Here is a 14,531-nt window from a genome sequence, read left to right as displayed (position 1 = left end):
CTGTACTCCTGCACGGCGTCTATAGCACGGAACAATATAATCACAGATCAATAATAATCGCGCTTTTAACAGTTTAAATATTTACTATTTATTGTTAAGGCAATTTATTATACTCCACTTGAGAGCGCTAGTAACGTTTTTTTATTTTCCGGATTCTTACGGTCCGGGGCATTACACTCCGCGTATGGAGGGCCGTAAAAACAGGAAATTATTTTTCAGGAAAATTAATATCAGAACGCTATTTTGTATGAACGATATTTTTCATGAACACTATTCAACAAGACTTTTATTTAATGGAATTATTTTTTATCAGAATGTTATTTTTTTGGAACAATAATACCATGGAATATATTTATCAGGAAATTATTTTCTCGAAAACCGTTTACAAAGGAATGGTATATAATAGTATTATACTACACAGAATCGTACGAATCGGGACAGTTTTTTATAGTACGGTAAAAACAAAAAATTATTTTCAACGATTTGTAATTACAATTTATTAATTAAAAAATAAAGTATTTTACAGAATCGTACGAATCGGGATGATATTAAAAACAATATACCAACAAACCATGGTCGTAGTAAATAGGTTATAACCATTATACTGTTATCACTTATCAATTAGTGTTAAATTTACCGGTTTAAATTAATTTGTGTTCTAATTTTAGTTTGAACATAGGTGCAATTAGGGAGTCAAAGCCACAGACAAAATATTATTAATATTGTGTTTTAATGTAGGTATTGTTAATAAAGTTGAGAACACCGAACAATACGCTCAATTTTTGGGAATTTTATATTGGAAGTCATACGATCTGATGTCAGTAAATAGTAATATTTAAGTGTTCAAAGTTCATTACCAGAAATTATTATTTTTCTCTCGCGCAAATAAGTTTTTGCAATGTTTTACATTTGTAAGACGGAGACAACACATGCGGGTATAGCGTTCTCTTAATATACGGTCCAAAAGACCGTGTGCCTGATCGCGAAAAATCAACTATAGGTTATATTTTTAAATTGTGTTTTCCAATAATTGCTGCTGAATAGACGATATCGATAATGGATCAATAAACTATTCAATAAAGAATATTATTCAGTCCTAATATGTCTAAATAAGTACTAACCTAACCGTAACTGTAACTGCTAATATATTATATGAGTTTAGTATTTATATTTTATTCAACGTATGAAGACTTTTAGATCAAGCTTTTCGATTAATTTTGTTTGAAATTAATAAAATATGAATAAAAACGGTTTTGTATATAAAAATAATGGAGGCATCCATAAAAACAAGAGTGTTCGGTAAGTTTAAATAAAATCATCTTATTATTGTATTCAATTTTTATGATTTTATATTTTAATATTAATCAGATATTTGATCTGCAAAACCAAATATAACAAAGGCTCTGCTAAAATGTTAGCGAATGGGACAATTGTTGAGTTGGAGAAACATACGCATGACCCTGATGACCACAATCACGAAATTTTGAAAAAAGCATTCAGGCAAATACTGAAAGACCGTTCTAAAAACGAGACAACAAGACTCCGGACCATATATGATGAAGAAATGATTAGGTAAACATGAATTTAAATATTATTTATTAGTTATATTTTTGGCATAAATGCAATTAAGCTCCCTGCAAGCGTTTTTTGGAATTTTTTTTTTTCAAAGTGTGTGTTATTTCATGCCTAATTTGATGGTACTTTCAAAAAAAGCCGGTCAAACTTATTTTTGGAGTTATGGTAAAAAAACTTATTCAAAAATCGTGTTTTTGAATTTAAAATTAAATGTTTGTATTTACATGTTCAAAATTTTTGTGGAATCAGAATTTTCCTAATAGTTGCGAACTTGTGTCTTGTGTACTATGCCTATAATAACATGCCTCTCGATTTTATTGAAATTTACGAGCTTTTTGGGCGAAAACGTCAAAACGTCAAGGGGATGTTTCTATAGTAGTGATTGAAAAATTGCAGTCTTGGACATTAATTGCCAAAAACAATATATTAAAATGTGATCACGGGCATTATCTTAAATTCTTAAATTATGTTTGAGAGCATATTGTTTGAACGGATATGTATGGAGACATTGTAATCGTTCTATTAATTTACCCATGCCCCCACATCAGGGTTTTTTTTATATTACTTTGTAACGTACCTCGGGTCGCCCTTGTCAACCATACGTAATTTTGGCGCGGCGACGAATATGCAAATGTTTGAAATAACTTTATAATTCAGTTTTATGTGGTTTATTAACAATAACATAAAAAGTAAGTACGATAGGCAAATTCTGATTTCACTAAAATGTCGAACATATAAATAGGTACAAACATTTCTAAAAAAAAAAAATTCTAAAAACTTAAATTTTTGGTATTTTAAATTCAAAAACGCGATTTTTTTTACTATAACTTCCAAAATAAAAGTTTGACCGGCTTTTTTTGATTGGGAGCTAAATTGCATTTGTTCTCATACTATTTATATTTATTTGCACCCCTTATATAAAGAAAAGACATAAAATAAACAAATTAAAATATTGATCTAAAATTGTAAAATTATATAAATTAAGATTAAACTTTTAAATAATAATACATATTTAAAATAAATTTTATTAGAAATGCAGCTGCTGCAACCCTATACCCCTGGCCAGTGGCTGAGATCTCGATGAGAAAAGCTAGGAGAACAACTATGCCAGTTTTACCGTCATCATTGAGTGAATTAGCAAACTTCCTAGATTTCAATGTGCAACGTTATATGTGCTGTCAACAGCCCTTCTTTCAAGATAAGGTTACAGATACACAAGGGAAATGTTCAATCATTTTTGCATGTAGTACACTCATTAGAAAAATTGTTATTCTTGGTAGTAATGAGTTGCATGCTGATGCAACTTTTAAAGTTGTGCCTTCAACTCCACCAAGCCGTCAACTTTTTATTATGCATTTAATATACCAAAACCACGTGAGTTTTGTTAATTAAAGCTAACCATTTTTTAGTAAGTATACATTAATAATTTCTAATATTTTATTAGTCCATACCGATTGTTTATGCTTTGATGGAATCAAAAACTGAAGAGGCATATACTATATTATTAAGCAAATGCAAAGAGTTATTTCCGTTTATAATGCCAGCAAATATAATGACTGATTTTGAATCTGGGTTGCTGAATGCTTTTAAATCTGTTTATCCAGATGCAGATCAGCATTCTTGTTTTTTCCATTATGTACAGGTATTTTAATGATAATTTAAACATGTAGTCATAATTTATTTATTTATTGAAATGCTCAGAAAAATATTTTGTTTTTGAAAATTAAATTAAAATTACATGTTGTCATTCAAAAAAGTAAAAAACTTAAAAATATAATTTTTTAATAAAAATGTTGTTTTTTAACAACTTGAAACTATGTAAAAAAATTATTTCTTAAACATTAATACTTTTTGAAACAATAAGTGACAATGATAAAAAAATCACCTTGTATATTCATAATTACAATTTTTTTTTCCATATTTATTACTGGCATTTAATGGATAAATGGAAAAAAAAAATTGAATAAATAATCTATAAATAATTCATTGCCAAATGTTAAACTTCTGAATTAGATTATTTTTATTTTGTTTGTATGGTATATCTTAAACAATATTGTTTATTTTCACTTGTTATTTCAGGCACTAGTCAAAAATATCAGAACAAGAGGATTAACGCACTTTGTTAAATCTAATTTGAATGCACAATTTTGTGTGCAGATGTTTTGTGCATTGGCATTATTGCCTACAAATAAAATTGATGAAGGGTATACAGTAATTCGCCAATATGCCAGGGATAAGAACATATTCATGGATATGGCACCATTTTTTAGTTATTTTTCAAGGTGTGCCACCTATGTGTATAATAATATGTTAATAGATAAATTTTATATCTTAAATTAAATTGATGTTGTTTTGTTTTAGGTATTGGTTAAATAATCAAAATGGAGGTGAGTATTTGTTTTCAGTACACGGAATAGCAAGGCGTACCAATAATAATATTGAATCGTTTCATGGACGTCTAAAAGATAAATTTCAAGTGATGCATCCAAACCTTTGGACATTTTTGAGTAAGCATGACTAAATTCCAATTTTTAATTATGAAGTTTTTGTAAAATAATATAATTTACTCCATGAAATGTTTAGAATTTAATTAGTGCAACCTGAATTATATTAATAATACCTCTATTAATTGTTTTATTCGTCTATTTTAACCAGGGGCATCATTTGAGGGGGCCAAGGTGTGCAATGGCACCACTAACTTAAAAAATTTTAACAATTTGCCCACCATTAATACTCCAAGCGCCGTCATAATTAACTGATACATTATGTTTTCATATATAGGTAATATAAATAAAATATATATATTTTTTAAGTTTTTATATTCATTATAGGTACCTTATTTGCCTTTTTTTCCCAAATAATAGTGAAATTAGCTGGTTGCTTTAATTGCTTATAAGCTTTTAATTCTTTGAATTGATAGCTATTTAAAAGTTGCATTAGTCGTTATGAGTTTCAATTAGAATTATAAAAGGGAAGGAAAGAATATTTACATAGGTTTGCATAGGTTTCCTACATTTATATAAATAAGTTTATTTTTTTTTGATGGCCTGGTGAAATGTCAAAATTGGCCTGCCTAAAAGTTTGCACACCCAGAAAAAAAACTGAAACGACGCCCCTGATTTTAACATTAAAATATTTACTACTTTACTAATAAGAATCTAAGTTTGCATACTTTTATGAAATATGTTACCTAATATTTATTAAGTAATTTCTGTTTTGTTTATAGCACATTTAAATGAATTAAGTAAAAAATCACACATTATAATTGATCAATTGGAACAAGGGCGTTCAGTAACTCGGCCAATAAAAGTTAAATACATAGCGAATTCACAACGTATTAGAATTGCTTCATCTCAATTATACCTAGGTATTTTAAAAGTGAATGAGTTCCTTTTCCAGTGCTGTCACACAACTGAAAGATACTTAAGAGAAGAGCTTAATTGGCAGATAAATGTGTTAGGAGGTATATTTAATTCAACAAATTTGAGAACAATGAAGGAAACTAACCTTGTTTATTACTTATTGGTATTGTAAATAATATATTATAAAATATGTATAGAAGTTACATCGGAAAATGATGACAATGACCATGATGCTATACCCATTCATCAATTGAATAATTCAACAAGCATGGATAATAATGTGACAAATGAACATATCCCTAATAACATGGTGGACAGTGATGCAACGGGAGATGAGATTTTTGTAGTTGATTTTAATAATATTTCAATTTATAGCAATGGTACAATACAAAATTAAATAGTCTTATTTTATTTATATAACTGAATTTAGTAAATATGTAATATTACATAACATAATTTTATTAAACTTTAATTTTTTTAGATTCAGATGGTTCAGAAAGGTTGAGTCACGTATCAGGCCAGCAGAAACAAGAACCACTTGTTTTGTTAGGTATAGTTTTAATATACTATTTTAAAACATAAAACTTATATTCAAGAAATGTATTGTATTATAGACAATGAAAATGACTATGCGATTCCAGAAGATATGGACCCAATTGAAACAGAATATGTGGAAATAATAGCTGCAGAAAGGGAGGAAGACAGACAGCATTTATCATATTATGCACAATACAATCATAATGAACCATTGCAACCAAACCACCAAACTTGCATAATTTGTAACCAAGCAAGTACACATGTTATAGTGCCTTGCGGACATAAAGTTGTATGTGGAAGTGAAGAATGTTTGGCTGGAATCCAAAATAACTGTCCAATTTGTGCAGTTCCTCTCACTCTAATTATGAAAGTATATGATTAATTAAGTTAATTAAATTAAGTTGGTAGGATTTTTTTTTGTATTACAGTGACAAATTATAGTACAATTTGTATTATGATGAGATTTTCAATGTAAAGTGGTAAACATATTTATATTTGTTGCATATTTGCCACTTAGTTAATAATTATTATTTAACAATTAATAACTATTATTGTTTATTAGTTTTTAGTAAATATGATTTATATTATGTGCTATCAGTATTTAATATACTGATAATGTACAGCAGCTGTTTTTTGATTATATTTTCCCGATTAATACCATTCTGTAATAGTAATTTCCTGAGAAAATCTGTCCTGGAAAGTACAGTTCCTTCCCAATATTAATCCCAACAATTTTGTATCCCAATTTATATAATTCATTTAAATGATACTTCCCACGACTTATCATTCATTCATCAAAGTTATTCCTATATAAATTCTGTCCAGAATAGTACGGGTCCCAGTAATTATTATCCTGATTTTTACGCGGGCCCCCGCGTATTTATATTTTCCGGATCTTTACGGTCCGTGATATAACGGTTCGTACATTTATACTTTCCGGATTCTTACGGTCCGTGATATTACGGTCCGAATATTTACATTCCGGAATCCTACGGTACGTACAATTATTTTCCGGGCTTTTACATGCGTCCTTCTTAATAATATATTTAAAACTTTCTTGAATGTCACTCCAAATTGGAAAATCTAGTACTTGAATCCAACGAAAAACTTTTAGTGGTTCAAAGTGATATCTCCATTTTTCCACGTACAATAAAAACGTGTCATAAAACTCATCAGTTATCTCAATAAACTTTTTTTCAAGATCTGAAATAAGTTGAGCTAGCTCTGATGTAAAAAAATGTTGATTTTTCCGATTTTTAAATTTACCACATAACACATCAATTTCTTCATACACCTCGCCTGCTGATATATGATCACCTGGCTGTCATATAGTATGCGGTCTACCGGCAAATGCGTTCTACCAGCCGCTGTAGGATGCGGTCTACCTGCGGTTTTTACCGGTTTTATTTTTAATAGATACACTTTAATCTTTTTCTATCTTTTAGATATACTTTATCTTAATTACATTATACACAGATAACAATACTTCAATATTTTGTAAAAGTATTGGCTCAATAGCTCAGTATGTCAATTATTGCGCGACACCATATTATATTTTATACACCCAATATGTTGGCAAAAGATTTTTATTCAATAATTAGTAGTGACGAATCAACCACAAATATTTTAATTAGCAAAAAACTTGTGGCAAATAATGAAAATGCCGAATGTATTAAGTGTGGAAGTGCTATGAATTTATACCTACGTAAGGAGAGAGGTAAGGAAAGGAGAGTTTTACGTTGTAAGAGAAAGGGATGTCAAACAACACAAAGCTTAAGGTGAGAAAATTATTTTATTAATAATAATTATACTATTATATAGGAAAGATAATGCTTTTTGGACTTATATTGACAACAATGGTCGTCTAAATAGTGGACTAAGCCTCAGTCAACAGTTAGAACTAGTGTTCTACTGGACTCAAGGTTTATCCAATAAAACAATCATGTCCTTAACTGGAAGATCGTCCAACACCGTATGTGATTGGATGAATTTGTGTCGGGATATACCACTAAAAATGTTCGAAAAACGTAATAAATTTGGAGGACCTGATGTCATCATACAAGTCGACGAATGTTTGTTAAGAGGATCCAGAAAAAATCATAAAGGTATTTTATAATTATATAATTGAATACATAATAAAATACAATTTTAGATTGAATATTAATATTATAAAATATTATAAATCATCATTATGTTGTTACAGGTCGATATCGACTTGCAGATTTGCCGAGTGAAAACATCGAAGACGAAAATGACGACCCTCTTGAAAATGGAAAAAGAAATTATGGTAGACGAATGGATGGTCCTTGGGTGTTTGGATTATGCGACGATAGTGAGGCACGATATTTTGTTGTCGAAAAGCGAGACAAGCAAACTCTGCAGGATATTATTAAAAGAGAGGTGTATTGGGTTCTATTATACACTCTGATGGATGGCCAGCGTATAATGGGATCGCCCAATATGGTTTTACGCATAATACAGTTAACCACAGCGAAAATTTTGTTGATCCACTAACACAAGTTCACACTCAGAGGATCGAAAGTTTATGGAGACCATTACGCTTAAAAGTAGTTAAAAATATGTGTGGTACAAGTCCTGATCTCTTTCCAAGGTAAAATTATTATAAGTTATGTTTAATAAATTTAATGCAATATTATATTATACATATTATTGCAGGTATCTCATGGAAACATGGTGGCGAGGAATAAATAAATCAGATTTATTTAATGCATTTTTAAGAGATATGGCGGAAGTTTTTGTATAACGTATTATATTATATTTATTTATATATTATAATATATTTATTCATTGACAACAATTTTTTTGACCAACAAATTTTTAATTATTAATTTTTTACTAGACATTACTACTACAATAATTATACTATAATATTATGATATTTTTAATTTATTTATTCGCGGTAGACCGCATACTATACTCGTAAATCGCCGGTAGACCGCATACTATACTCGTAAATTCACCGGTAGACCGCATCCCAAGTAACACGTGGATGTTAATAAAATATTAATAGAATATTCACTAAGAATATATGCAATATGTAAAGAATATTCTTCATTCACATAAAGATCTTCTATGAATATGCATATATTAGGAAAAAATTGCAAAATGAGTCTACTATAGATAGTCCATGAATATTCGGTCTCATTGAATCAACTATAAATAGTCTTATAGGAATATTCATATAGTAATTTGAATTATTTATAGAATATTCTTTGGGTATTTAAAATTAAATAATATATGAATAACTCATAATTATTCCTATACATGATTACCAAAATACTACTTGATGATGAATATCATATTCTATTAATAATAAAACTCATATCCATTGGTTGTGAATATATTAATTGATTTTAGATTATATAGAGATATATAATATATATACATATATTTTTATATTTTTTTTATTAGTGTGTTTAAATTACTATATCACAATTTTATTTTATTGAACCTTCAAGTTTGTTAAATAGGTTCTATTTTTTTTTAATTTAAAAAAAAATGCAATTTGGATTCAATCTAAAAATCATTTATTGATGTATGGTATTAACATTAAAGAAATTGACTGTAAATTTATATTTTAATTAATAATTCATGCTATATATGGTTTTTTATAGTAACTTCAACTAATTCTTATAAACATATTATTGAAATTGTAGTTATTAATGTTGTACTATTAATTTGAGTAAATTAATATATAAATTAATTAATAATAATTTAATTTTGTTCACAGTAATGAAATAATATATTTATACATATTATTATTTAATTTATATTATGTGTTATTGGCTGAAGAAATATAATTGGTGCTAGTTTTTATAGCATTGATTTCTTATTTAGATTAATTTGATTTTAATAAGACTATTTGTGTGGAATGAACATTTGGATATTTTAAGGGCTGAGTAGCAATCAATAAAATGACAGATTAAATTGAATTATGTATTTTGAAAATAAGTAAATAAATAATAAATTTGTTATTTATATTTAAAAAGATCATATTTACTTGTGAGTAATGATGCCAAAATAGTTTTGTTAAATGGTAGTTTATTGTTCTTATGCCCAGTATAACTAAATGATTTAGCATAATTATCAGTTATCAATTTTCTTAAGATGCGCCTGACCGACTCTTTGAAAGATGATCCTCCAATCAATGCTAAAGTTTTAACCTAAACATTTAATGAATCATATTTTAAAGACATATTTGATATGATACTTAATATATTGTAATATTAAGATTTACAAGTATAACAAATATATATATATGTCATGTATTAACATAACTTACAATTTGATCATAGAGTGAAGAATTATTATTCAAGTCGTTAGTTATTTCATTTAGTGAATTCTCATCAGATACAGGAAATTTAGAAAAAACATTTTCTACTTCAGGGCGGCCATTTATTGATGTTTCATCTAGAGGTTTCAACTTATCTTTGAGGTCGTTAACCATAACCATTATGACATTGAGATACTTTGTATGTTCCTCAGATCTGGCATTCAGAGTAACAAGCTGTCTCATGACTTGCCTTTGGAATTCTGTTAGGATTTAATATTATTAAAAAATTTTTTAATATCAATAATATATAGTTAAATATAAGTTAGGTATTATTATACCTATTTAATAAATTATATAATAAATATATATTAATATCAACAAATGTCTCCCGAACAATTTATTATTAGGACAATTATAGTGGTTATTTTCTTAGGAAAATAAACTATGAAATATAAACATATTTTGAAATGAAAAAGTAAGACATGTATAAATATTCTATAGAACAATGAAAAATATTAAAAATCCAAGTGATTGTTAAAAACTAGAATTGTATAAAATGAGCATTATTTATTAATAGTAAACTATTAATCAGCTTGATAATATGATAATAAAGGTATTTTACCTATATTGAAATTAAACTAAATATACATTTCTCATACGTAAGTCCAAAAACTTTGTATTAAATTTTTTTAAATAAATTATATGTTTTGTTTGTACCTGAATCACTACAGTTATTTGTAGTTGATAATGATGAATTGATTAGAGCAGCTTCTTTGTTTACTTCAGCCGGTAATTCGAGAAGTAAGTTAGAAGATTTTTCCAAATCTGCAGAGTTGTTTTCTGTAAACCATAAATAAATGAATATCATTTAATTATTTAATTAGTTATGAATTAAATAAAAGTATAATAATTTATACATAGGTAGTTAATTTAAAGTTTAAAATATTCAGTGTCCTTTGATATGATTTAACCAAAATATGTAATAATTAATTTACTTTCAAACCATTATAGGTATATAATATGTATAATAATTAATAGGTGTATTTTAAAATGAATTTTAATGTATAAATTATTATATAAAGCACAAAACTTACCTAAGGATTGTTGTAAATCAGACTTATTTAATCCTTCTTCAAAAACATTATAGTCATCATCAATTAGTAATATATTATTAGTAATTTCATCTTCATCACAATAATTAATTTCATCTGTGTTGTTTTTTTCTTCTACGATTGTTTCTAAACCTAAATGAAATAAACAGATAATAGAATAAAAACATTGTTTAGGAGAACATTACATTCAGATATCAATATAAAACATACTTGGACATTTTGGATATGGTGGTACATCATAAGATGTAGGCTGTTCTTCATCACTACTTTCATCATTACCCTGCAGTGTATGTTTTTTATTCAATACATTGTTATTGTTTGCATTTGTACGTTTACGATTTTTGAAAATAGTTGAGAATTTTGGTGTGTCAGATTCTGAAGAAGTTTCTGCAAGAGTTTTGTTAGCAAATTTAGAGACTTCATTATAATTTGAAAACATTCTTGTACAAATCACTTTAATGGCATATGAAGACCAATCATTATTTGGAGTTAATCTATTTTTAATTGCTGCTTGCGTCTTTATTAAGCCAATATGTGAAGGCCATAGACATGTATCAAAATTTATCATCCAATTATTTGGAATAACTTCGATAGTATTTTTTTCATGAATAAATTTAACGACATACCACCCACAAACTGCAGACATGATCTATAATCAATATAAAATTTATATTATATAATATATATATATATATATATATATATATATATATATATATATATATATATATATATATATATATATAAAGTGAATGCTTTTATAATGTATTAAATAACTAAACACATATTTGTAGACAGCTTGCATAATAATATAGTAATGAAAATAAATAAAATATAGTATGATAATTATCGAACAGATATTGAACAGTTCAATAGGTATATTTACAAATAAAATTGTTAAGTAAAAACTAAAAATGTGAAAGAGAAAATTAAATAAGATTTTAAATAATATCAATTTTCAATATGTAGTAATGGTATAACTACAAAACTTCTGTCATAGGGCAAACGTATTAATTTTTGATAGACATCTGATAATGGCCATTGTGAATAACTTTTGCTTAACTCATTAACAACATGAATTCCAAATATTGATGAAGAACAAGGTTTTGTGTAAAAGTCAGATATATTATTATATTTCAAACCAATAATAACCACTTCATTCGATGTCCGGCAATAGGCAAAGTTTTTAATTTCAATAATAGTGCCACATTTTAGTTTGCAACACGAATCTTGCAATTTTAAACAAAGTTTAAAGTTAGAAAAAGTTACTTGTTTGTACTGAGGGTCAGTAGTATCATTAATTAAAATGCCATTATTATATATTTTTTCTAATTTAAAACTATTAGGCTGAATTTTAACTGTAGGTGATATCTGTAGTAAAGATCTTTCTTCTGAAAACCGTCGTACTATTTGTGATAAAACATTGTTGTGTGCTCTTAAAAGTTTTTTTATTTTCTGTAGGTAATTTTCAGAAGAAAAATTACTAAATAAGTTTAAATTTCCGTACTTTCTGGCATCGTCAGTCAAATGTAGTAAATTATGAAAATTGTGAGATAAAATTTGAGGACCATAAATTAATTTAGAAGAAACAACAAAATGCCTTAGTAACTCTTCAGCATAGTCAGTCATAGTTGGCAATAAGGTATCAGACAACAATATACGGATTGCAGCATGTAATGTTAAGAAATGATCATATTTCTGTTCATTTAAATTGTTTTTTAAAACAATTATACCAGTATACAACAGGAATTGTCTAAATTCTGTGGCTTTATACCGTTTAGCCTCTTTAATTGGTCTTGGTTTTCTTGCGAATTCGAGAGGAATATATTTAACTAATTGTAACAACGAATCAGATATGATCCCCACAATCCTTGATGGTAATTTATGAGGGGGGCGCCCAAAACACCAAGTGTTAACTAGCAATTTCTTAACCACTCCTAGACATATTAAGTGCATATAATCTAGTGGGACTTCAGTAACTAAACCTAAATTAGGAATTCGCTGAAGGATAGTATGACCAGTATGGTGTTCTGGATCTGATTGATTTAAAAAATCTTCATCAGTTCTTTTAATAAAATCAATATCAGGGAAAATAACATGATCCAGGTATTCTCCTTCTTGAGTACATTTGGAACATGACGAGTACCCACTATGTCCTTTGATTTTTAAAACACTTGCTTTAGCAACAGCATCAAACAATAACATGACAATTTTAAAATTAAAATGTCTAGTGCCTATATGTATACCATTTAATGTTAAATTAACAGCTTCATTAACAAACTCTTCTAAAAAGTTATTAAAATCAGATGGTTTATCGTAGCCATGGTAGATGCCTACACAAAAAATATTTGAAGAAAATAATAAGTTATTGGTATTAGTTATCAAACATAAAATTGGATAAACTTGACTTAATGATGAGTCACTTAGGGGTAAACCATCAATATTAATTCCAACGTTAATAACACTCATATTGGACAAATCAATTTTTTCAAGCATACTGATAATACCATTTTCTAAACCAAAATGGTAGTATTTTCCTGGATTTATGTCTCTCAAAACAGTTTTTCTTTGTGTATTTAAAAATGACCTTGGGCATTTGGGTAAATTTTGTAAGCTAGGTATTTGTCTTTGAATTAATAGAAGTTCACCCAAAGCAACATGAGTAATTTTATTCTTAATTGCCCATGCTCGTAATTGATCAGGAATAGAAATAATTGTTGAGTTCTCTAACTCACTGCTGTCCTTATTTACAACATTGTCAGGTAAACTTGAGAGTAAACTGGAGGTTTGAACAGATGAAATTGTTGGTAATATTAAAGAATCATTTTCTGTTTCATATAATTGTGGACAAGGTATACTTGTGACATTATTATTGCATAACGCATTTGATATTTCAGTAGCAGAATTAGGCTCACACTGGACAACTGAACTAGGATTCTTGAAAGTAACTGTTGATGTTGCATTATTCTTTCTCAAATTATCCAAATTTTGAAGTTCATGCCTCACATTTTTATTAAATTGAGATTTTGATGTCAAACGTATCTTTTTATTGTAATCCATTTTAATGCTACCAAAAAAATGCTAATAAAATACCTACCTATGTTACTGAATTTGAATTCTTAGGGCCAGTCTACGAGGATAAAGTCTATGTAGATAAGATAGAAAGACTTTATACTGTATATCTATATAATGAGATAAAAAGAAGTTAGAAATACAAATCTATGATAAATTATAAAATTACACAATTTGTGTTAGACATCTAATTTTATATCACATGTGCATGTTTCTGATCTTATAAAGTAGTTAATAACCAAAATTTAAATATAAATATAATTTGAAGTCACTTATTGATACGAGTATATAACTATTTAGTATTTTAATAAAAACTTATTAAAACCATGGATTATGAGTCAGATAAAATATGTTAAGTGTATAAGGTGCAAACCGTATCTACTATTAAATGTAACTTATAATGGGACTATACCTATTATATACTTATAATTAATTTTTACAGACAACATATTAAAATATAAAGTTAATATATTGTTATTAATGTTCACTATGTAATTTTGACTAAAACAATAACATACCTAGTAGAGATTATACAAAACATAACATGATATTTTTTTTTTAGTAAGTCAATTAATAAAT

The 14,531-nt window shown here is 27.4% G+C and overlaps 2 protein-coding genes and 1 pseudogene across 3 annotated transcripts; 2 read left to right on the top strand and 1 right to left on the bottom strand.

Moving 5' to 3' along the window:
* The first annotated feature begins 1,403 nt into the window (after positions 1 to 1,403).
* LOC149054038 (uncharacterized) lies at positions 1,404 to 6,058 on the top strand. 2 transcript variants are annotated; one of them, XM_089230730.1, is made up of 9 exons: positions 1,404 to 1,572; positions 2,607 to 2,949; positions 3,020 to 3,211; positions 3,655 to 3,857; positions 3,937 to 4,082; positions 4,802 to 5,038; positions 5,135 to 5,317; positions 5,419 to 5,487; positions 5,552 to 6,058. In XM_089230730.1, exons 1-9 carry the CDS (start codon positions 1,412 to 1,414, stop codon positions 5,854 to 5,856), a joined length of 1,839 nt encoding a protein of 612 aa, XP_089086856.1. In that variant the 5' UTR covers positions 1,404 to 1,411; the 3' UTR covers positions 5,857 to 6,058. The 2 variants fall into 2 exon arrangements, with proteins under 2 accessions (XP_089086856.1, XP_089086855.1); XM_089230729.1 differs by having other exon boundaries at positions 3,020 to 3,217; positions 5,552 to 6,056.
* Positions 6,059 to 7,043: 985 nt separating this feature from the next.
* On the top strand, positions 7,044 to 8,238 carry LOC149054037 (uncharacterized; annotated as a pseudogene).
* Positions 8,239 to 8,437: 199 nt separating this feature from the next.
* On the bottom strand, positions 8,438 to 11,319 carry LOC149054036 (uncharacterized). Its single transcript, XM_089230714.1, has 6 exons — positions 11,091 to 11,319; positions 10,863 to 11,012; positions 10,486 to 10,608; positions 9,778 to 10,028; positions 9,496 to 9,658; positions 8,438 to 8,565 (listed from the first exon to the last, which is right to left on the bottom strand). Exons 1-6 carry the CDS (start codon positions 11,317 to 11,319, stop codon positions 8,438 to 8,440), a joined length of 1,044 nt encoding a protein of 347 aa, XP_089086840.1.
* Between the last annotated feature and the right edge of the window lie 3,212 nt (positions 11,320 to 14,531).

Source organism: Diuraphis noxia, unplaced genomic scaffold, assembly GCF_037042655.1.
Source record: "Diuraphis noxia isolate RWA-SAM2 unplaced genomic scaffold, SU_Dnox_SAM2 contig0013, whole genome shotgun sequence".
NCBI classification, from domain to species: Eukaryota; Metazoa; Arthropoda; class Insecta; order Hemiptera; family Aphididae; genus Diuraphis; species Diuraphis noxia.
The sequence above is the reverse complement of the archived record's forward strand: the minus strand, read 5'-3'. Positions and strand labels throughout refer to the sequence as shown.

Excerpts from the sequence above, each read along its gene's own strand:
- LOC149054038 (XM_089230729.1), top strand. The coding sequence starts at position 1,412 with ATGTTAGCGAATGGGACAATTGTTGAGTTGGAGAAACATACGCATGAC. Across the intron at positions 2,950-3,019 it reads ATTTAATATACCAAAACCAC|TCCATACCGATTGTTTATGC; the intron begins GTGAGTTTTGTT and ends ATATTTTATTAG. Across the intron at positions 3,218-3,654 it reads GTTTTTTCCATTATGTACAG|GCACTAGTCAAAAATATCAG; the intron begins GTATTTTAATGA and ends TTGTTATTTCAG.
- LOC149054036 (XM_089230714.1), bottom strand. The coding sequence starts at position 11,319 with ATGTTTTCAAATTATAATGAAGTCTCTAAATTTGCTAACAAAACTCTT. Across the intron at positions 10,029-10,485 it reads AAATAACTGTAGTGATTCAG|AATTCCAAAGGCAAGTCATG; the intron begins GTACAAACAAAA and ends AAATCCTAACAG. Across the intron at positions 9,659-9,777 it reads CTTCACTCTATGATCAAATT|GTTAAAACTTTAGCATTGAT; the intron begins GTAAGTTATGTT and ends TTAAATGTTTAG.